This window comes from Catharus ustulatus, chromosome 8, assembly GCF_009819885.2.
Source record: "Catharus ustulatus isolate bCatUst1 chromosome 8, bCatUst1.pri.v2, whole genome shotgun sequence".
Lineage (NCBI taxonomy): Eukaryota > Metazoa > Chordata > Aves > Passeriformes > Turdidae > Catharus > Catharus ustulatus.
Window position 1 is genome coordinate 26,648,757 of NC_046228.1, and position 24,112 is coordinate 26,672,868.

Sequence of the window (24,112 nt, forward strand, 5' to 3'; positions counted from 1 at the left end):
CTCAGCACGGCGGTGCAGCCGCCCGGCCGCCTGTCCCTGCTCGGCAAGGTGGCGCAGCTGTCTCGGTGCCTGTCCCCGTTAGGCACAGCTGCGCGACCACCCCGGCGCCTGTCCCCATTCAGCAAGGCATCACAGCCGCCTCAGTGCCCGTCCCCGCTCGGCTCGGCGGCACAGCCTCCCTGGAGCCCGTCCTCTCGGGGCACGGTGGCGTGGGCGCCATGGCGTCTGTCTTCTCAGCGGCCGCGGGGGCTCCGGCGGCGCCGCTTCTCGGCGGCCGCTGGGGCTCCGGCGGCACCGCGATTCGGCGGCCGCAAGGGGCTTCCCCGCCGCCGCTTCTCGGCGGCCGCGGGGGCTCCGGCGGCGCCGCTTCTCGGCGGCCGCAGGGGCTCTGGCGGCACCGCGATTCGGCGGCCGCGGGGGCTCCGGCGGCGCCGCTTCTCTGTGGCCGCGGGGGCTCCGGCGGCGCCGCTTCTCGGCGGCCGCGGGGGCTTCCCCGCCGCCGCTTCTCGGCGGCCGCGGGGGCTCGGCCGCCGCTGCTTCTCGGCGGCCGCGGGGGCTCCAGCGGCGCCGCTTCTCGGCGGCCGCGGGGGGCTCGGCCGCCGCCGCTTCTCGGCGGCCGCGGGGGCTCCAGCGGCACCGTGATTCGGCGGCCGCGGGGGCTCCGGCGGCACCGCGATTCGGCGGCCGCAAGGGGCTTCCCCGCCGCTGCTTCTCGGCGGCCGCGGGGGCTCGGCCGCCGCCGCTTCTCGGCGGCCGCGGGGGCTCCGGCGGCGCCACGATTTGGCGACCGCGGGGGCTCCGGAGGCGCCGCGATTTGGCGACCGCGGGGGCTCCGGCGGCGCCGCGATTTGGCGACCGCGGGGGCTCCGGAGGCGCCGCGATTTGGCGACCGCGGGGGCTTCCCCGATGCCGCGATCCACCGGCCGCTGGGGCTTCGCCGCCGCCGCTTTATGGCGGCCGCAGCGGCTCGGCCGGCGTCGCCTTTTGGCGGCCGCAGGGGCTTCACTGCCGCTGCTCCGATGCCGCCGCCGGGCGGGCTCTGCTCAGGGCTGTTGCGGGCTCGCACTTCTGTTCCCTCCGCGCCCGGGCAGGGCCACCCGGGGTTCTCGTTTCCCCCTCGCCCCGGGCAGGGTTCTAAGTACAAAATTTCAGTGCTGTTCTCTGGCTTCCCTCAGAAGACACATGCCGACTACCTTTCAGTCGTCTTGAAAAACTAAGCCGTTCTGAGAAGGGATTTTGAGTAACCAAATTCATGGATCTCTTTTAATCCAAAACAGCAGGTTTCAGTTATGCTTTCCAAGGAGTTCTGCGTTCTCCTGGGGCCATCTAGTGTGGATGGGCTTCACTGCAGCCTGCACAGGAGCACGCCTGGGAAAAGGGCTGTGCCTCACTGCCCCTGTGTGTGACGCTGGGTCACCAAGCAAGATTAGCCTGAACCTGCTTAACCTCTAACCTATGGGACCAGGATAGAAAAATATTTAAAGCGTGGCAGCTTAGAGCTATATGTGGCTCTCAGGGTTGTGCTGGAGAACACACAGTCTTGATTTCACAGTGTTTAAATCAACAGGAGTCTTTATTTCATGGCAAATCAGCAACATGAACTGGTGGGGAAGCTTCTGGGGACAGATACAGCGCTCTGTTTCTGTTCCCCATGTCCAGGGAGCAAACACAAGGAGTGGGCCTGTGGGGGTGCTATTGCTGGCAGTGCCTCACATCTAACCACAAGCGTATGGGGTTGTTATGGTTTGGGATTTGCAGCTGAAATATTCCTTGTTTGTCCATGGTGCAGTATTTGATTTTTCAACAGCTGCCCTGTATGCAAACATGGCAGTGAGCTGGGAGGGAAGGGGAAATGCTGCTGGTCTATGCACAGCCCATGCAGCAGCTATAAATCCCCACTGGGAGGGTGGTGGCTGCTGGGGAGTTTCTTGGTGCAGCTGCTCCTGTTGCGGTGGGGGTGGCACCACTACAGCCCCTGTCACCTGAGGCACACGCTCCTTGTGCACTTTCCATGTGACCAGAGCAATAGAGGGGACACCCATCAGCAGGGCTGGCTGGTTAAACTGAGGATGTTGCAGAGTAAGAGTGACAGATGCCATGGGAAGGTGTGTCCTTTCCCGTCTTCCATCAGCCCCTGAAGCAGAGGGTAGGCGGGGCTAGGACATGAATATGTATTAGGCGTATTGTGTAATCCCAGACTTTTAGGGAATAAATAGAGCAGTCGTTTGAAGTTTTGGTGTGCATGCTTTGGGAAGAGCTATCCCCCATGCACCTCAGCGCTGAATAAATGCATACCTACTTTATAACTCTCATTTCTCACAAGTTATAGTCTCTTCCACGTATCAGGAGACCCATCAGTGCCTGGGATTTAAGGCAGGTGGGATAGAAAGCAGCACGCATGGCACCAGGGAGGCTCTGGGTTGGAATGCTTTGGCTGTGCCGATGGCACAGTTGGAGGGATTCACCACTTTTAAGGCCCAAAACCTCCTTTGCTTGAAAGGCCACCTTGCCCACCCCTCCTCCATGACCCATGGGAAGGGTCTTAAAGTATGTGGCAGCTAAGTCACATCTTCAAAAACTCTTTCCTGAAAAGTGAAGTATTATTTATTTACAGGTTTATAAACTACTGTGGTTTCCTTCCATGTACATCTTCAGGCACAGAACATCTGCACAATGTCCAATGTCCTGGGATGCAGGAAGCAAAATGATATCCAGGATTCTCTGTTAGAAATACCTTATTTTAAATAAATGAATTGCTTAACAGAAAAAACAATAAAAAATAATTGCAGGGTTTTTTTTTTTTCCTTTCCCTACATGAGAATTGCTGCCAGTCCCACCTATCTTCTCCAGGGCTGGAAAACAGCCTTTCAAAGAGTGGTGTTAGTCAGTACCATGGGCCAATGCTCTGGCTGTTTTCAGGCTGGTATTTATTTGCTGCTTGAGAGGCCATTTGTTTAAGTATATCCAAACTCCAAGTGTACTCAGAAGGTTCAGTATTAACCTGAGAGTCCAGTGGTGAAGCACTTTACCAAAGTCAGATGAATTAGGGTAGAGAGAAGGGGGAGGAGAAAGGGAGGAGGGGGAAGTAAGGGAAGTAAATCCCCCAGTGTTAGCCATAGTCATTATGCTTATGTTCCCTACTGGACTGGGATTTTGCTGCCTGCTTAATTCAGCCCAGTTTATGCCTGCTTGTAAATTTAATGGTCACTATTGTGACAGCAGATGTCCACTAAGTTCAGCTGCTCTTTAACATCATGTGGCATCCTGGCTGAAGCCAAAATGCAGAACAAGCTGTCTAAAACTCAAGCTGTCAAAATAAATCTGCACAGAGACAGTGTCTGCTAGTCTATGGGAAGTGGAGTTGAAGAGACTGCTCTGATTGCCAAAGCAAATGCCAAGAGATCACTGTGTGCTGCCAGCTATGGCTAGGGAGTCAAACTCCATCTTGAAATGACATTTCTTCTTGTAAGAAATCAAGCCTGGGCTGATACTTTTCAGTTAGTCCCTCTGCCACAGCTTTCAGTGTTAGAAATCACTGGAATCAAGGACACATGCACTGAAGGCTGCAGCTTGGTGTTTCAGACAATGCATGTATTAAAATGTTTTAAAAATTGACATAATATGGTTTCGTTGGCATGGTAATATCCAGCCCAAGCTTGTTAAAAAGGAGTGCAATAGCAGATGTTTGCTTTGGTTCTTACATCACATCTTGAGAATTGACTTGAATCAAGAAAGACATTGTTTGCTCCTTACCATGCTGAAACTAGCCCTTCCATGACAACGAAACAGAAAATCCAGTCAGGTATTAGTCTATATATGTCTGATACCACTGAAAATCTCACCCAGAGCCTTGAAGTCACATCAGCTTCTTTAATGGTTTGAAATTTCACTCATAATTTAGCAAGTACAGAGTTTCTCCACTGACCAATGCCAGACAAGACAGAGCTTGTGCAAGTTGGTGCCTGCTTCCTATTGTGTATGAGCCACCAGTGCAGAAGAGAAAGGCTTGTCTTGAACAGCAGCCGCTGAAATAAACTGCGATGCCTCAGCTGGGAGACATGAGAGTGGGCACAGGAGTGAGAGAAGTCACACATTCTATTTGGGATCACTATTTATTCAAAGTACAAAAAATATCCAATAAAGTCTGTAAAATTGAACACATCCACAGTGAATGTCCCAGGATGATCCCTTGATAAAGCACAAGCAAAGAGTGCCAGTGCTGGCCCAGCTGGTGCCTTCTCCACAGCCAGCTCACAGACCGAGGGTCGCAGCAGGTGAGAGCTGCTCCTTACAGGGGCTGGGTGCAGCAAATGGCCCAGCTCATGTCTCCAGTCAGCTGGAAAGTGAATACTTCTGGTTCCCAGTCAGCTCCTGCAGACCTGACTTACAGGAAAGTCCTTGGGCAGTAGGTGCACTCCATTCACCACAGGAAAACTTGAAGACAGCCTTGGTTCTTCAGGAGCTTACCCATGCAGGGCCATGGTAGGCTGAGTTCTGCACAGCCCAGTGCTCCTGCTGTGCATGTGGGCAGGACCCAGGCTTACTTACAGCAGTCCTTGCAATTCAGCACAAAAACTGCTACTGGAAAGACAGTTTTTTCCTGACTCTAATAATCAGGCTGGGACAAATGAACTTTATAAATAAGGAATAGGTCTATTACATACCAAGTTTCATCAGTTAATTTGTTGCATTAAAATATATAATTTTACAAAACTTTATTTGTAAACCTAAAAATCTACAAAGTCCAGTGACAGAAGTAGCATGAATTATTTTATACAGAGATTCACAAATTCTCCCAATACAAGAGAAGTTCCTTGTCATTCATGCAAGGAATACAGGAAGTCCTATCAGAAACTCTTGTGATATATCCTGTTGCTGGCATTTATGGTGAGATCAAATGGCTTGCTTTTTCCATCAGGCCAACTAATCTGACATAAGTGAAACCCTTCTGTATGAGGAGGACTTGGAAAACCCATACAGGGTTCCATTCCAACCAGTGAATTTTGTTAAGTCACACTGGACATACACATCCAGAATGTGAGTGGAAGTCCTTCCAATAAATTTACAAGTACATTTCAGAACAATTCAGCAAGCTTTATTCCATTAGCATTTCGACTTGGATGGATCTTTCCCATTCAACATTTGGCAGAACATGCATAATTTTCTTCATGAATAATATTTATTACAAAGAGAAAAATGTTATATACAGTATTACTACACGAGGGACTTGAGTGGAAAATTACACATCTGGGAATTACTTTGTGATAAGCACTCAGATTCAAATTTCAGTGAAGCCGCAGAACTTAAATGACTGATCAGTTCACCCTGACTATGAAAGTACATTTAGATTAATATTAGATAGGATTTCTTCAGAGTCCTCAAACTTGTGAAATGTTTGAGACCCAAAAGACTGCCCTGAGCCTCTGCCACCACTGAGACCATAATCAGGAATGGCTGATGTGTGCATGGCCACTAGTCTGACAGCACATCAGTTTCTCCTGCTCTGCACAGAGCAGCTTCTTTCCACGACCAAGTCACAAGTGCCTGGCTGATCATGTGGGCCTTTCCATCAGTTTTGCCAACAGCACAGGCAGCAGTGACAGCTGGTTTGGGAGATTTTTGCAAAACTGTCTAATGTAGGTTTTCCAGTATGGTAACAAAACATTACACCGCCACACACAATGTGAAAAGTAGGTTAGTGTATGATTTTTATCTAGCACAGCTGGTATAAAACATACTCTACTAATTACAATACAGATACAAAATGTCAGCTAGGACTGACACTGAAAGCCTTTGCTGTTGTTCTGTATCTTTAGAACAGAGTTTAGAACCAGCAAATGCTCTTTATTGTGCATTCTTAGGAGTGGGTTGGGTTTTGTCTCTTCATTTCTATCTCCTTTGCACCTTTCTCTGAATTCAGAGCATAGAGTTGTGATTATGTTGGACATATTAGAAAAGATTGCTGTACATCTGTATTTAGCAGTCTATTAAGCATCAAGTTGCATGTTTCATGCAAACATAGGGGATGTAAAAGGTGAGACTCTCAATCTTCACCTTCATAAGTACTTTTATTAAAATGTCTAAACACTCCCCTGGCTTGTCAGTCAAAAGAACATCAAAAGACCTGAGAATAAAATACCTAGCATATTGCAGAGCAGGTCCTAAGCAACACCAAGCAGAGCACACAGAAATGTTGCTTAATGTCCTCACACTTAGTGTGCACATTTCTTTTCCATTTCACAGGGAAAAAAAAAAATGGTCCAGGAGAATGAGGCTATCATCACATAAGCTTTTGACTGGGTACAAAGCAGCCAACCCCAAGTGGTGTGAGCAACATGTTTCTGTAAAGCTTGGGCACTGTCTGTCCTCTTGCATCCTCTTCCAGAACATGTCAGAGACAGAAGCATGGACAGAGTGGCCTGCAGTGCTGGAGCAGTCACAGATACAGGCACACACTTCCTGCTGGGTGAGCTGACAGTCAGCCCAGGTACTGTCAGCAGAAGTATTCGTTAGGCTGTCCCTCTATCTTTGGTATGGCTTCTGAGTCCACACTGGAGCGGGCAGACAGCAGCCTGTTGGACTCATCAGGGGTGTGCCTAGTCAGGTACTCTCCTTCCACACCTTTGGCCTTGGCCCCAGGAGAGAGGCTTTCAAAGGTGACGTAGGATTCCTGAACGTCCTTGGGTTTTCGCACAAAGCATTTTTTGCAGCGCCGTTTCAGTGCTCCACAGCAGACCACCAGTGTCAGAGGAACAGCAATGACACAGGCCACGCTGATGACAACCACATTGATGAGCTTCTGTGTCCCTCCTGCACTGACAACTTCATCTGTGGAAAATATGATGCACTGCTCCTTCCTGGGGATCAGCCCTTTGACACAGACACACACGATGTATTTGGTCTTTGGCAGCAGCCCATAAAGAGTGAGCTTGGTCTTCCCTGGCTCCGCATTGATCCGCCGCATGTCCCTCTCCCCAAAGACAGCATAAAGGACACTGAACACTGTGGTGTTCTTTGCCATAGGTGCCTTCCAGGCCAGGGTGATGCTCTGGTCGGTGTCCCCTATGACCCTGACAGACCTCACCATCCTCTCTGGCTCCTGCTGGCCCGTGGTGGGGCTCACCAGCAGGTTCTGGGGGTTGCTGTCTTGTGCCATGTCCGGGAGGAGGAGGCTGTCTCCAGTGCCTGCCCCAGCCCCCAGGGTGGGCACGGTGGAGGTGGTGATAACATACCTTGCCACCAGTTTGTCATTGTAGGCAGCTGCCTCCATCCCGCTCGCCTTGCCATTCCATGTGCCTTTGGCACTAGAGTTGGGGTCATCCGTGCTTTCTGAGTCTGTGATGATGAGCGAGATGAACGCCTCTGTTGCCCCCAGGAAATTCTTTGCTTTACAGATGTACTCTCCAGAATCAAGGTAAGAGACTACAGGGAGCCCCAGGATAGACCAGCTCATCCCATCACTGGAAATCTCTTGGTGAACTGCAAGGCAGGAAAAATGTTAAATAAATGGGCAATGATGAATGGAATTAATTCCATGTTTGTAAAATATTAAGACTCCATCACCAAATATCTGCTTGATAACGTGTATGATAAAGAATTTTAATTTCTGCTTGCCACCAAGAACATTACAAAATCAAAGTAAATCTAAGAAAAGGACTATAATTAGATTATGTCAGGATTTAAACTGCTTCAAAATGAATATACATGAAAAATTTGATGCTATTTCCTCCAAATTGATGTACAGCTTGAAAACATAATAGGAAAGGTTCTTACATTAAAAAAAAAATTGAAAATTTTTATGTAGGTACAATACTTAAAAGAGTGGAAGGAGCAGGCAGTAACATGATCTATTTGAGCATTAGATGCAGACCATGGAGGCAAAGAAAATACAAACAGTGGAGATTTTGTTGCAGTAAACACACACAGACTAGCCTAGAGTATATGGAAAAATAGTTGAAAAATAGTATCTCTTTTACTACTTAATTATTGCAGGTGTTTTTTATCCTTACACACTTACCACCAAATGATATGTACATAGCTGAGTGTTGATTTGCTCATGTGATTTACTTGCAGGCTAAAACTAGGTTTTTTTGCCTTTTTCTATTGGTGCAGAGAAAAAAAGAAAGAGTTGGGATCTTGTGGAAGGGTAAGGCACCCTCTTCATTATTTAACCAGCTTCCTTGGGATGGGCCCATGCTGTCTCTGCCCTTTCCTGCTGAAAGGTAAACCAGGGAGATGTCTGGAAGGCAAAGGTAGGAGGATGCAAAGTTCTCCTAAGCCCTCTTGGGGTCAGGATCCAGCTTTGGCAACCAGGGCCCCTTCCAGTGGCAGTGAAATACAAGGTAACAGAAGTTACTTTTCCAGTTTAATTATTTACTGAATGAGTATATTAAAAAACATAAAGCTATGGGTCTACCCATAAACCTATGGCAACTGCCTGTACATACAGACTGTGGACTGTTTCTCACTTCTTTCTGCTCAGAACACCAGCATTTCAAATAGTCACATTACAGCATTGGCACAAAAGCTGGCATTGCTGAGAAATAACCTATCTTTCCAGCCAACTTTTTATTGAAAGGTGCTAATATCTGATTTAATGCGGCACAAAATACATCCATCTCGGTTGTAGCTCAAAGTAAACTCAACACAGACTTTCAGGAAATCATCCTGGTTTATTTTTTGTGGTGGCTCTCTTTCAAGTGTAGGAGGGATGTTTGCAGTATGATGGGTACACATTATCATTATGAGGAGCAGCTCTGCTACATCCTGCACATCGTGCACAACAGAGCAATGACTTGTGCAGATCCCAGAAAATGATATTTATTGCAAATGGTTCTACTGCTGTGAAAGAAAATTGCTCTCTTCCCTGTTCTGTGCCCTGAGGAGCCCTGTAACTCTTTGAAGATTGGACCCAATACTTAGCAATTTATCTGCTGGGTTTAGATCCTCTGTGGAAGTCAGGGCAGGACTAGGATACAGGAGTATGCAGGGTGGGTTGGAAGCAAGAAGGTTCAGATCCTGACTGAAAACATGTAGACAAAAAGCTAAGGACAACTGTCTTCAGCAGAGCAGAGGTTTCTTCCCTAAATTCTCCACAAATTAAAGGACAAGTGTTGCAATTACGGCGCCAGACATTCTTGTGAATGGAAATGAAATCATGATCAGTCACAAAACCGGTGTCTGTTTGAAGGCTTTCCACAGAAGAGGGGTAAGCACAGAGGAGGTGCTCAGACCAGGTGGTCAGGATTTCTTTCACAGACATTTTTCCCCAAGACAGCTTGTCAGTCTATTAGAGGGAATGATTCCTTGGGGACATTCCCACTGAAGTCTTATATTCTTCAGCAGTTTAGTGGCTTTTTTTGTCTTTTAGTATATCAGTAATGCTGTATGTTTGCTACCTTTTCTTTCTTCTACAGCTGATCTGAATCCCAGTTGAATTCACATCAGATATCTCTCTGCCAGAGATGTTTGCTAATGGATTAGCAATAGAATAGATGAATAGAATATAGAATAATAGAATAATTCAGCGGGAAGCCTTTTCAGTGACTGAATAACTAACTAACTGAAAACAGCTTATTGCTACAGTTGGAAATATTTTATTTCTTTAGCTCCAACAGATTTGCAGAAAATCCCTCGACTTGTCTCACCACCACAATGGCTATGAAACAAAGCAAAACCCACTTCCTACACATGATAACACACATTTATCTGATAATATTTAGATCAACGTGTAAGTAATTATATAGTCTGTAGAAAATCACAATGCAAGAGTGGATTGCACATGGCACAGGTCTGCCTCACTCACTCCACGTGTGCAGAAAAGCTTAAACCAAACGCACCTGTGCCGTTGAGCTGAGCCCCATCAGCTCTCCTCCAGCTGAGCTCGGGGATGGGCACGCCCGTGGTGCCACAGCGCAGCAGCACCGTGCTGCCCAGGATGGTCTTCACCTTGGCCACAGATGTGTGCACCACGGGGCTCTGACACTTCCTCAGCTCCACCTGGCTGAAGAAGACTCCTGCAAGGCTCCGGGGGGTGAAGCATTTCAGCCTGGGCTCAATGAAGGCTATGTTAGGAGACTGGAAATTTAGGAAATGGACCATTTCATACAGACTGCAGTCACACACCCACGGATTGTCTTGCAAGCCTGTCAAAAAGAAATCGGGGCACTAAGTCACTCCAACAGCACCTTTTGTTTCTGCCACTTTTGTTTCTGTTTTTCAGCAGGAAAAAGTATGATAGGCTCCCCGTCTGCTGTACAGGAACTGTCTGTGCAGGAGGATGTGGGGTGGAGGGGTGTGTCCCCCCCAACTGCTGTTGGCTGACCCTGATGGATCCCATAGTTGCCAGAATGGAATAAATGTGGCTTGCTAAAGTATCTCTGGATAGGAAATTATATTCTTTAAGTTCAAACAGGATTATTCATATAATGAAAACTTTGTGATTCGTGCACACAAAAGAAGAATTTATTATAGACACATTTCATTCCAGGATGAAAAGAAACAAGTACTCATGGGAGAAGGGCTGTTGATTCTTTTGGCATGAGGAGACTATGAAGTCTCAGACATGCCATAAAATTCTTCTTACTGGACATTCTTAAAATATTAGCCAGATTGTCATGCCACTTTCCACACCTGCAACAGCTGTAGCTGATCCTAGTTTCCTGTCATAGTTCTCTTCCAGCCCTGTTATTTTTAGTCATTTTCATTATTTTGGTAATCAGTTGCTTTTCCTGAAATGCTAATTTATAAGATGAAAGAACTGGTTTTAGGATTAAATTTAAGGTTATGCCTGTTATGGTACATAAAAAACAGATAGACCATAACTATATTAAGGCTATACACACAGAAATAGATTTATTGAAAAACACACTCCTGATTCAGGATTGGAATGTTTCTCTTCTTTGTTCTGCTCTCCAGTATGCACCTATTGAATTCCACATTTTAATAATTATACATTATTAAAAATAGACCTGTGAAGATAGTACTGAAAAAGCAAATTTGGAACGAGAGCAGTGCATATCCATGAGCAGAAGTTGCTGTATTCTGATTAAATCTGTGTCACCCTACTTACAAATGTTCACATTCAACTGTGCTGGGGACAGGTTGTGGTCTCTAATGATTTTAGCTAGCAGAATTGGCACTAGGGATATTAATGCCATCTAACCCTAGGCACACATTTGAAGCCTAAGCCAGGAGCATGGCTCCCAGGCCTCCTGCCTGCCACAGGAGTGAGCTCTACTCCCTCCAAAGGGGTTGCACCTCCTCATTTCCATGCACAGCCCAAGGATGTGCCTGGGGCCTGGCACCTGTCTGAAAAGGAAGAGTACTAATATTCCCTCAAACTGTTTCAAAGATGCTGCTGAAAAAATTTTTCTGAGTGCATTCCATATCTTCTTCCCTGGGCTTAGGAGAGGATCTGGAAGTGATGGGTTTTGGCAGGAGGTCCGTTTTTGTAAATTAATATGTTAAAGTGAAGAGGACTAAGTAAATAATGAATATTCAGCTTGACTTTGTTGTTTTATGGCATTTTTGCTAGCAGTTTCTAGCAATTGTTATCTAGTTCATGCACTAGATAACAACTGGTCCCAGGTTCCCTGGCAGGTGCCCCAGCTCCAGCTGAAGCTGCAGCACCCACAAAGCCCGGTGAGACCTTTGCTGCCCTGCACAGCACAGTTCCATGGGCTCACATGGGCAGTCCTCATGTGGAAAAGCTTGCACCCTTGGCACAGAGTATTAGCCAGCAACTTAGCAGAGGAATTACTGCTTCTTGAAGGAGTCTGCAAGTGGCTGCTCTGGAGTCACAGTGATGCACTGCAGACAAGCAATGGATTGGGCTGACTCTTTTTATTATTCATGATTTTTTATGCCTCCATGAGAAACAGTCATGAGCAGAGTGAAACAGAAACGTGCAGCTGTGTTTTCCCAGCCTGCTCCTGTGAGGGACATGCATTTTTATCTACCTGGTTTCTATGGGTAGGAACATTCCTATGGTAGCAACAGGATAGGACTTAAAAGCTGGAGTGTCTGTACATTCCTGCATTAATTTTAGCATTGTACTCATATGGCTACATGAATTTTTTAGGATTCTGGTATAATCAACCTGTGCACAGCTGGATATTACTCAATTTGGCCACGTGCATCAAGGCACGATCTGTTCTTAATAAAAATCTCTCCTAATCTATATTGAATGGAATAACATTTTTACATGTAGCTTGACTCTAAAAATAAAAATGGAAAAGTATGATCTAGGCACTCTTGCCACGAATGAAATGGGCAATCCCAAACTGCCAGTTTTGGCTTAAAGAACTTGTTACTGCATCTGGCAAAATAGAATAATGAAACACCTGCTCCTCTCCTGATGCTAGTGAAACCTTTAGCAACATCTGCTAAGGACACTAAAAGCTTTGTAAGGGAGTATTTTGTATGTTTTTAAAGTCTTGTATCTCTTTCCACTGCAATTGGGTTTTAAAAACTTTACCTCCCTAAATTTATCAAGGGAACAAAGAGCAGCAGGTACTTGCCAGAGTGAGAGGAAACTTGCAGTGCCTCTGCTGGGATTATCAGCAGGTGCCTGAACTCACACCCCTTAAATGCAGATGGTAGCAACTCTGAGCCATCGTCAACCTGCCATGGATTTGAAAAGTGAACAATGGCTAAAAGACCATGTAATAATCCTGTGAATGAGGAAAGGTGCTCAAAACCTCACCCAGGCATCCTGCACCTGAGAGTCAGCTGTGAGATACCCTGACACAAAAATGGGTAATTGCTCTAGGGAGCCTAGGGCTGCCACCAAAAAGGGTATTCTGGGAGCTTCATGGCTGCCCTTCAAGGCAGCAATATCTTGGTGTGTTTGGGTTTAATTCTGTGTGAACAGATAAACAAGGCTCTGGGAAGAGACACATTGGCAGCTCTGACCCAGATTTTATGCTCTTTAATTTAGGCATAATAAATTATCAATCCCTTTATTTACTTCTGCTTAAAATAGGTCAATTCCAAACACAGTGCTATTAGAAAAGAGCACATATATGATGAAGAGCTGTAAACATATTTGTATTTCTATCCAAAATGGCAGTGGCAATAACTTAAAAAGGAAAACCTTGAGCAAGAGTCACCGATTTTGTGTTACAAAGATCCAAGCAAATAATCAAATTTATGGCATAATAAGATGGGTGTGATGAGCCTGAGGTAAGCTTGTTAATATGCAAATGAATTTGCACACATTATTTGGGGTATTAAATTGTATGCATATAATAGCAGTATATTTTCTGTGGTAATCACAGTGGGTGAAAATGCTGCAAGAAGATGAGGAACTCTTGACATTTGTGCCCCCTGCAAAATGGCAGGCACTTCTCTTACCTAGGATGATCTTGGAGTTATCATTGGGGAAGTAGGGAACAGCCTGGAGGTTGGCCCAGGTGGCAATGAGAGCCTGAGGAAGAGTCATCAGCTTGTTGCTAGACAGATCCAGGTATGTGATATTCTTGACATAACGAGCAGCCTCTGAAGGGATTGATGTAAGTTCGTTGTTGTGTAAATCCAGAAGCCTCAGCTGTGGCATGCCAGCCAGGCTTTCCCAGGGAAATGATATTAAGTTGTTCCCATCCAGCCTCAGCTCCTGCAGACGTCGAAGGCCCTTGAGGGTGATCCCACTGAGGCTGGCCAGAGAGTTGTAGGGCATCCAGAGGTACTCCAGGTTGTGAAGCAGGTGGAAAGCCTCTCCTGGCACCCTGCGGATGGCTGTCTTTTCTATCCGAAGCTTGGTTGTATCCACGGGGATATTCACAGGAGGGAGGGTCATCTCTGGGTCATTACACAGCACTGTCCTGGTAGGGAAAGACAAGGACAAGTGACTTTCTTTTATTTTGAAAAGATTTGAAAATTTATGCTAATGGAAGATTTTTGATCTGCCTTTCCTTTTTTACAAGGTTTCTTCTTGTAATTTCTTTCTTGCTGCTGGTCTCTGCATCATCACAGTAAATACAGGAACTTGCAGTAATTCATATGTGCCTTCTGACTGCAGAGATCACAGTGTTGTGCCTCTCCTGGAGTGGTGTGAGTCCGAATCTGGCCCATTTTGTGTTCCTGTTGGGTTTTGCTACCAGTTTTTTTAGAGTACTTATGATAGACAGAAGTGACAACATTCATGCACGACACAGGATTCTAGTGCAAGTTAAAACAACAGGATCTATAAACTGAACTGTAAAAGCCCTTCGAAAAGAAACCTTATTGGCATGTGGGGGGAGCAAGAAGTCTTATAGATTAAATATGAACAAAGGAACTCTGGTTTGAGACGTGAGGATAAGAAAGCCAGCTAACAACTCCTTGGAAATACTCTGCAGTAAGCTCTGCTTTACTATGGAAGGTGTGTAAACCAGTCACTGCACTGCAGGCACATATAGTCATGAGAGTAAAAGCACAGAAAATTAACTCTTTGGAAAATGCTATACTGAAAGTAAGGCAGATTTATGTGTTTTAATCATCCCTCCCCATTTCTAATCTCTAGAGGTCAAAGCACGAAAAGCCTGTGCTGCATTTTTGCAGTCTTCACACAAAAAATTGTGACTTGGGATTGTAGAGAGCCATGAGAAATGAAGGGAGGCACAACAGGTCTCTCAGACTGAATTTTAATTTTCCTATCAAGTAGGGGAAGGCAAGTTCTTTACAAAATACCAAGCCACCTGCAAAAGGTAACAGGTTAGATGGGCGTGTTCCACCCCACTTGCTGAACAAGACACCACAAGAAATGTAATGTGATCAGTCAAGTAACGTTTTCCTATCACACTACCTCTGTAAACAGAATATTACAAAGCTGTCAAAGCCAGACTGGTTTTGGCTGAAAGCAATTATTCCTCCACTATCAAGAAAAACATGTAGCATTGCTGAACTGCTCAGGCAGACTTCCCAGATTTAAATGCTATGTGAGCCTACAGTTAAATTGTTAATTTATAATGAAAACACAATACATTACTCTCACCCAACATTTTTATTGTGGCGTTAAATCCTGCCCACTCTCTGCTGAAAGTTGATATTTTGAGGAAGATAAAAATCTATCAAATAAGAAAAATCCAGAAATCCACTTTCAATAAAACATTTTTCTTTGTGTAGTTATGTCACAAAATGTTTACTAACAGAAAGACTATGGCAGTAAAGCAGAATGCTTCTCATGCTGTCCCTAAATTATGTCAGTGAGCACTAGACATTTAATCTATGGGATAATCTCCTTCTAGTGAGAAATATGAATCATAATGCAGAAAAAAAAGGTGGCATTATGCTCCTTAAGAGAATAATGATATTTGCTTTATTATGTATCTTACTAAAATGCGCAACAGCTTTTTCCAGTCACTGAGAGGAAGCTCCCCTGGGAACTGTGACATTTATGGAGCAATAATTGGCTGTCACACTGTTGCACTATCTTTTAACAATTGCAGACTACTTGTGTCTCTACCATGCTGCTTCTAACAGGGAAAGTTTCTAGTATTAAATCTGTAGCACCATAAAAGAGATAAGAAAGTTCCTAAAATACCTCATTTCAGTAATGAAAAAATATTTCAGTCTAGAAAATGTTTATTATAAAGGATTTTGCAAATGCTGTATCTCTGTCACAAAACCTCCTCTGCTGTGAACTACACCTTATGAAAATATGGCTTCTATTTTCTTTAAGTCAGATACATTGTGCTTGCCCTTCAGAAGGACTCTTTCATAACAGTCCTCCAGAGAAATGTATGTACAATGGCTTTGCGTTCAAAGATGGATGTCCTCGGGTCTTGTCTTCTTTTTTAACGGAAAGTTTCCAGTCTGAGAATGAACTTTTTATCTTTTTTTTTGTTACTGTCTGGTTTTTCAGTTCATTCTTGTCCAAAGTCTATTGCTATGCCTAAAATCTCCAGGTGAAGGATTTTTTAAGTAAATTGTTGGGTTGGGTGCCGCAACATGAGTCAAATCTAGTCACACTTTATCAAGAAACCAGTAGAGCAGAATAAAACCTTTTAGAACCAGAATTTTCAGCATAAAGGTAATATATATATATTATATTGTTACATTTTATTCCCTTTTTGCCATTACACCAGCAATAGTTATGTCACTTCTGTTCTCACAGAGGAGATGCCCAAACGCTTTCTCTGAAATCAGCTTACTGTGTTTTCAGCAGCTAATCCCGTGCAAATATAGCAATAGCGCAGAGCAACTGGAAAAATAATGGCCCCAAAGCGCAGCCACGCTATTTTCTCCTTCCAGAGGAGCAGAAAGACCCCCCGATCCCGCGGAGCGCCCGGCGTACCTGGCCTTGTTGCCCTCGGCGAGGCTGTGGAAGGCGCAGCTGCACTGCGAGGGGCAGGAGGCGGCTGCCCGGGGCAGCCCCGGCAGTGCCCAGCAGCACAGCAGGGTCACTGCCAGCCACATGGCACCGGGGCGTGCGGCGCACCTGGGCATGCAGCGCACCTGGGCATGCAGCGCACCTGGGCTGCGCGGCGTGCGGGGCTTCGCCTCCCACCTCATCCATCGGCCGCTCGCATCTTGCTAACTCCCTTTTGTTTTCAGCCACGCTGTGATCTTCCAGCCCTCGCTGAGTCCATCAGATAAAAAAGGATAGGCAGGGATTAAGGATGGGGACTTGAGTTATTTTCATGGAGGTGCTTATTGCTTCCTGGAACAGTACTAACGGCGTTTCTTCCTTCAGCAGCCCCTTCAAAACACCCTCCTCCGCCAGCCTGGGGCTCTCGTGCAAGAAAAAAAACAAATATATATTTTTGGGGACCTACATCACAGGCAAGATAACTGTTATCTGACCAGCAATTAGCAATAATTTACTCCTCACAGAGCAAGATTTAAAACAGATTTATTTTGCTAATGGAATGTAACCCTTCTATCTAAGAACACTAATATATATATATATAGTGATGATATTAAAAGACTTTATTTTCTTTTAAAGACTCCTAGTTTGATAAAGCAATTATTGAACTGTTGGCAACAAGCCTGATACTGATAAACAGTTAATAACCCAGTAAATATGTACATATTTCAGTTCCTACCAGGGCTAGCACTCACCTGCAGGACTGACACAGCTAACCTCAAATAAGGGACCCTTTTGGGGAGTGCCATCTGATGCAGGGCTGTGTGGCAGGAATTCAGGAGTGCTAAGAAAAGCTCAGCTCTGTCTTAAGGACAGGCAAAGACTCACCTCACTTTTCCATCTTTCCTCCCTGTTGTGAACGTGTTGATACTGCTTTTCCTTTTGAAATACATAATGAGAAGTTACCACTCAGAAGTGCACCAATATCACACCTATATACACCTATATACAAACTACCTGAAGGTTAATGACTATGCTTACATCAATGTTGTTCCTAAAAAGATTGCTCACTGGGATTTCTGGAGTGGAGCTCTTCTCATGTAGAGTTCACCCTGTGTTCTTCACAATGAAATTATGCTGGTAATTTTTCAATAATTTCAGTAATTCTAGGTAATGAAAAGTTTCAAGGTAATCTAGATGTGGTTTGGGGCTAACTATTAGACATTTCATGGTGCCATAGTTTCACACAAGCTTTTTTCACAGGACTTTGTTTCACAAGTTACTCCGATAATTAACTAAGGCTTGCAGAAATCATGTATTGAGAGGATGGCCCAAAGGATTGCTTTTCCCCCTGTTATTTTCACATTCTACGTTTACTGTTGTTCAAAGAAAAATCCAAGTATCTCGTTATTTCTGAAGAGATGAGAGCATAATGCAGTGCTGCTCATTAACTATCCATAGTTGTTCTCTCATTGGCTTCCATTAGGTCCCATTTCTAGATTTAATGATTTCTCCGTTCCCTTAATGCTCTCCAAGCTAAGACCAAGCTTATTGGTTTTTTTTTAGTGTACTCGTTGGTCAACTAGCCTTGCTGCCCAGACTTTGCCTCAGCTCAATACTCACAACATTGACTGAAACATCTGAAGTTAAATTCTACTTGAAAAGGCAATGCAATATAATTAACCTCTTGCATCTGGGTTTTTTTTTCAATGTATCTGATAAAGTAGTTTCCCTCCATTGGAGCTCTCTGATAATAAACTTGGAGAAAGCAGAACTGTATTGTAAGGTTTACTTTCATGAGCCTCAATTTTGCCTCACTAATGAAACATTTAAGTTACCACTAAATGTCAGGAGCAGGAGAAGTAAACTTAATTTGTAAAAATCAACAGCAATCAATAAAGCATGCCTTAGCAGCAGCTAATGCTCTGCACTTTGTCAAGAAAGTTGCTATTTACTTAACGTGGCAGAATAGCTTCTGAACAAGAAAAAGACCTAGAGGTAGGCTGTGAGATTGATAAAACCAGATAAATAAAAGAGGTAACATTAACAGATTTCACATCTTGGAGTATATTCACAAGTGTGTCTCTGGAAAGAGGAAAAGGGAGAGAAAATGACCAGACTAATAACCCAGTTATGTTTCATCACCACGTAGGTGTTGGAGTTTTCCCTCCCTGTTGACTGAATTATCCTATAATCCTCCATCGATATGTCACCACCAAATGATGCGAATGAAGGTTTAACCATCAGGGCACAGATACACCCATGTTAGGCTTGACCTAAATGGTCAAGAGAGTGGGTCTGTCCTCACCCTGCAGAAACTCGACAAGAGGTTCATCAGTAGGTGTGGAAACCAGTACAGGTTAGGCTTTGGACATAAGGAACTGGAGGAGAAAGCAGTGGACGAGGAAGGCCTTGGTGCACAGGCAGCAGATACATCCCCCTGGTTCACAGGCTTCACAGATCATAGAATCACACCATGGTTTGATTTGGTTTGGAAGGGACCTTAAAGATCACCTAGTTCCAAACTTGCTGCAGTAGGCAGGGACACTTCCAACTAGAACCAGTTCTTCAAAACCCCATCCAACTTGGCCTTGGTCACTTCCAGGGATGGGGCATCCACGCCTTCTCTGTCCGTTCTGTTCCAGTGCTTCTCTGCTTCATAAACAGTAAAGAATTTCTTCCTAATATATAATCTAAACCTGCCAGTTTGAAGTCATTCCCTCTTGTCACTACATGCCCTTGTGCAAAAAGTCTCTCCAGCTTTCTTATAGGCTCCCTTTAGGTACTGGAAGGATGTTCCAAGGCCTCCCCAGAACCTTCCATTCTCCAGGCTGAACAAGACCAATTCTCTCAACATTTCTTCATAGGAGAGATGCTCCAGCCTCTGATCATCTTCATGACTCTCTTCTGGATTGTTCCAGCAGGTCCAGGTCCTTTTGTTGGGTGGATGCAGTAGTTGAGGTGAAGTATCAGAAAGGAGCAAATAGAAGAGTACAGAGAGAAACAAAGACAGTGAAATGGGAGCCTTCAAACAAAGAGTGGATGCCAGTACCTGCACTTCAAGAACTGCATGAGGCAGTGTTGATGAGTGGGCTGCAAGAAGATGTTGCTTCTGCTTATGTTCATGCTGCCTCCTTAATTCAGGGAGATGGAAGAAGTAAAACTGGAAGCAGAATCTGATTGCTGTGTTCAACAGACTGTGAATTCACTTCTACACAAAATTCTGGTTTATCCTGAAGCACTGTTTGCAGTCCAACAGCTTTCTAGATTTCTGTGGTATTTTTAAGGCTTAAGTGTATTACCTCCTCCCAACTACCGAACAGTTACTCACTCATTATGCTATCTAATGTAAAATGAACACTCATTAGATAATTTCCCTGTAAGTGCAGATGATATTTATTTGAGACTTTAAAATCAATACCACATTTTGCAGTGCTGAGTAAAAACATTTCTTTTCATGACAGATAATTCCATTCCATAATGAAACTAGTGGGAGTTAGGCTCTTCACTTACAGTTTTGCACTCCAAATCATAAAAATTGTGCTCCTTGCTGTTTACTTAGGAAGTAAACAGTTTCTTGTCTGCACCAAACTAAAAATATCAGCTTTAGGCAAAAACATACAAAGAAGCAGTCAGAAAGTGTCATTCATTGGAAGTGTAAGAATTGGTTTTGCATTCTCTAAGAAGAACCAGATTTCCCATTTATAATTTTGGTGTAAATAAATGCAAAGCAAATAGGGTCAAAGTCTACTGTTAGCAAAGTTCAGCACTTGGCAATCTTTCTTATCTTTCTTTATCTAGGTGGGGTTATAATTCAGAGAAAATAATTTGCTTTGTGTTTAATGAGATTAATTATTTGACATCATAGTTTCCATTTTTTCCCAGAAAAGCCAGAAATGTATTATCAGGAGATTCTCCTCACAAACTCATTTTCAATACAGCAATTGGACAGAATTTATTTTTATTTCTTTTCTCCGTATACTTAGAAAAATATGGCATAAAGCAAAGCAAACAGCATTTATTAGCATAAATGAAAGCCATAAAATACCTTATTATCATGATTTTTGTATGAAATATTTTATTAGCAGGCAACACAGGCCAGATACTAAATCAATTTCATTAGGTAAATGCACCTCCAAAGAGCTTCTGGCAGGGCACTTGTAAAGTGGAAAATCCTTCCCACTGATACAAGTCCAGAGCACGTTAATGCATGACGTCATTCTAAATTGGATCTTGCACTTAATGCTGATGAAAGCAGCTCCTCCAGACCTATAGGACCAGGGTCATTAAGAGAGCTCTGGACATGCTGAAGAAATAAAACAAACCCACCCAACTTTTGGCATGGCACCTGCCAAGTCTATCAGTGGTAATGATATTATTACCACTGATATTCTATTATTATATGTTGACATATATCAATGGTTTCATGCATATTCACCTTTGTGGTTACAGCCAGTGCAGGAGAGCAGACACGAGGGCAGACTCTGGCCCAGGGGGAGATAAACCCACACACCTCCCTCCCAAATGCTGCACCTGACCCATTTCTGTCCCTGCAGCAGAAGCCACCCCACAAGGTCCCACTGTGGTCAGCAGTGCCCAGCAAGGCAAAGCCTGGCAGAGAATGGAGGGGTGCAAACCAAGGCAGAGGTGTGTCCCTGTCTGCTCCCTCTGGGCTCAGCACCTCGCCCTGCCTGAGGCCAGTGTGAAGTGCTGGGTGTCAGTGGCACTGCTGCAGAGCCTCCAGGTCCAGGGGAGAAGGAGCCCCTGAGCAGCTGTAAGATGAGCTGCACACAAACTCTTGCCTCACCTTCGGGGAGGAGTGGGCCAGCCATGGCCACAGCTCTTCTGCTCTTCTTCTACACAGGCCCCGCAGCTACAGGTAAATCCCAGCAGGATTGGACGTTCAGGATCCCAGAGTGAAATTCTCTGGGACAAACCCTTTGTGAACTCAGAGGGAAAGCAGCAGAGGAAACTGAATTTCAGGAAGTTACCAAAACATACACCAAGAACAGCATAAATGTCTGTCCAGCAGCATCATTCTCACGGAAAAAAAGTGAGATTCACTGAGATGCTTCAGCCACATACACTGCCACAATAGTCCAATTTAATGCCTGGACAGACCATGGTCATATCTGATGTATTTTAAATGAGTAAAGCTTTCTTAGGTTTATATTCCTGGCTCCATATCTCTATTGTACCTTTATTGCCTAAAATCCAGTATGGTTCCCTCAGTTCATCAAAACCAGCTAACTTTGGGGTTAGCATCCTCAGCTGCATGACAGAGGGGGTCATGCAGCAATATTGCTGACTGCAACCACCTTTTCTGATTTGGACCTTAATAGTATTAGTCTAAGCCCTGTAGAGTCACCTCTGCTTAGGAAACAGTGGCTGTTTTATTTTGCTTCTTCAGACATGCAAGAACTTCCAGCATTGTTTATCTGGCTCCTGAATGCAGATGGAACAGTGTTTTACACAGCAACCTCTTACTCTGCCCTCTTGCCAGTCCCATAATCGCCAGCTTTCCTACTCTGATTTACCTGAATACAGCCCTGAGATTTTGCACACTGAGTACATTCCTTTGTGGCAGTTCTAGTACACTTCTTGGAAGCTGCAAGTCCTACAGGGACCAAGAAAATTTTCAGGAAAACAAAACATATAACATAACATAACATAACATAACATAACATAACATAACATAACATAACATAACATAACATAACGTAAGTACAAAGAATGTGAAAAAGAAAGCTTTTACCTTGTGTATTTTTTAAAATGTTATTCTTCTCTGCCTATTCCATTCACTAATAGTAAACAAAGCCTAGCTTAGACTAGATAATTAACACATTTGGGTTTTATATAAGAAAAAATTTAGATGTGATGAATTCCTCTAAATTTAACACAGATCTTACACTGAAGCTGAGGAAAGCTGTGCAGAATTCAGGTTAAAGTAATGTTTGTGAGGGAAATATCAGCAGGAAGTTTGGGGAAATCCTGACACACAGACACTGGTAGAAGACTGCTGAGACAAACAAAATATACAATACCACAATGACAGGAAAAAGGATGTGCTTGTGTCATAAGTGATCTAGAAGTTCACCTACATGCATGGTCAGTAGCAGAGACTCATGAGGAATGTTTCAAGGAGAATCATGTTGTGTCTTTACGAGAGCAATCATAAACTGGAGAGCTGGTGTGCAAATTCTCTTATAACACAACTAAAGCCTCTCTTGAAAGCAGAGGGTTTTTTGATAACTGGGTACTGGCCTTTGAACTGTAATCCCTGGAGGAGTTACTCCTCTGCAGAGGGAAGGTCTCAACACCAAGGGGAAAATACTCTAACAGTGTTAGGTGCATCCTGCATGTAGGACTGCCTTCTCCTTCCAAGTCCTGAAACACATCACTATTCAGCATAGAGAGAGAGCATATTTCATTATATTTTAAATATGTATATGACTCTAAAACTACTAAGCTAACTGAAAGAAAAACACATTTTTAGATGTTTAAAATGCATTTTGAGGGATGGATAACAGATCAGGGCAATAACTCTACCTATTTGATAACAATCATGATTGGTACATCCAGCAAAGACTAAGAAGTCTAGGATGCAATAAATGTTCTAGTAACTTTATTAATTTTCTAGCCTGGGTGGATATACATATATTTATGAATTACATATTCAATTTATGGTGAATTAAGCTACCTGTCTCTGGAGAGGTAACTCGAACAGTAGAGGCAATGCTTCCCAGCTCTACAAGAGGTTCTGATTCTCTAAAGGCTGAGGTGCAGGAGCAGGCAGGAAAGCCAGTCCCAGCGCTGCCTGTTCCAGGCGTTGCATCCTCATGGAGCCAATCACAGGGCTAGTGTGTGATATTTGGGGAGCAGGTGATGGATCTGTGTCCTTTTTTGAACACTTTCACACAGCACTGCTCTGGCTCTGATTCTGAAGTTGCCCCTCCTGGCTTTCTTACTTCTCACCAAGTTTACAGCTCCTTCATTTTTGGTCAGTATGCCTAAGGAGCTTTCCCCAGATATCATCCCTGACCTTGATGCTCTCTCTGTTGCAAGTGAGCCCTTTCCTCTGCCTTTCACTGATGCACAGACAGCATCTCCCACCCCTGGTCCCCATCCTGCTCTGGGTGCCTTGCACCCTCCCCATCACACCTGGGGCTGCCACGCTCGTTCCCCAAAGCACAGCCACTGACTCCTGCTGCCCCCGGCTTCCTTGGCCTTGCCCAGGCCTTCCCCACTACATCTTCCTCCAACAGCTCTGAAACAACTGCAGAGAAAATCAGATTGTGCAGAGTGTTACACTGCCAGGCTGTTGAGGACAAGGGTTGTTGTGTGGTTGCAGGCATTTTCAAAGGGCTGATGCCTGCCCACACACTGGTGTGATGACTTTTTCCCTGCATCATCCCTCCTATGGCCAACACTGGGTACCTATTTACAATCTGGGTCATATTTCCTATCACTCCTACCAAACTGAAACAAATTTACACAACTGCAGCTAGGAGGTCTCCAGACAATACCCTTTCTGTTCCTCCCTTGGCAAGAAGCCTTTCCCATGAGGACCAAGATTACCACTCATTTCAGTGATACCAAACTGCAGTTCTGGGTGACTGCATTCCCAGCCCGCTTCTGCTGAAATGTTGCCATCATTTAAAGGCATATTTCAACACAGAAAGTCAAATTTGGCTAAACCTGAATCAAAAGAAAGGATTAGGAAGGCAGAGGAATAATAATACATCAATTTAGCAAAGTTCTTGCCATGAATATAAAATACTGTTTCAGTAATCTGCATTGATTGCTTGAAGAAAATGCAGAGTG

General features: G+C 44.5%; 1 protein-coding gene across 1 annotated transcript; it reads right to left on the bottom strand.

Moving 5' to 3' along the window:
* Positions 1-4,765: 4,765 nt before the first annotated feature.
* LRIT1 (leucine rich repeat, Ig-like and transmembrane domains 1) lies at positions 4,766-16,398 on the bottom strand. Its single transcript, XM_033066293.1, has 4 exons — positions 16,277-16,398; positions 13,357-13,823; positions 9,840-10,145; positions 4,766-7,479 (listed from the first exon to the last, which is right to left on the bottom strand). The coding sequence occupies exons 1-4, from the start codon at positions 16,396-16,398 to the stop codon at positions 6,494-6,496; spliced, it is 1,881 nt and encodes a 626-aa protein (XP_032922184.1). The 3' UTR covers positions 4,766-6,493.
* Positions 16,399-24,112: the final 7,714 nt, after the last annotated feature.

What these genes read in the sequence shown, in the direction of transcription:
- LRIT1 (XM_033066293.1), bottom strand. Translation starts at nt 16,398, where the DNA reads ATGTGGCTGGCAGTGACCCTGCTGTGCTGCTGGGCACTGCCGGGGCTG. An exon ending in GCCGAGGGCAACAAGGCCAG is followed by an intron (nt 13,824 to 16,276) that starts GTACGCCGGGCG and finishes TTTCCCTACCAG; the next exon opens with GACAGTGCTGTGTAATGACC. An exon ending in TAACTCCAAGATCATCCTAG is followed by an intron (nt 10,146 to 13,356) that starts GTAAGAGAAGTG and finishes TCTTTTTGACAG; the next exon opens with GCTTGCAAGACAATCCGTGG.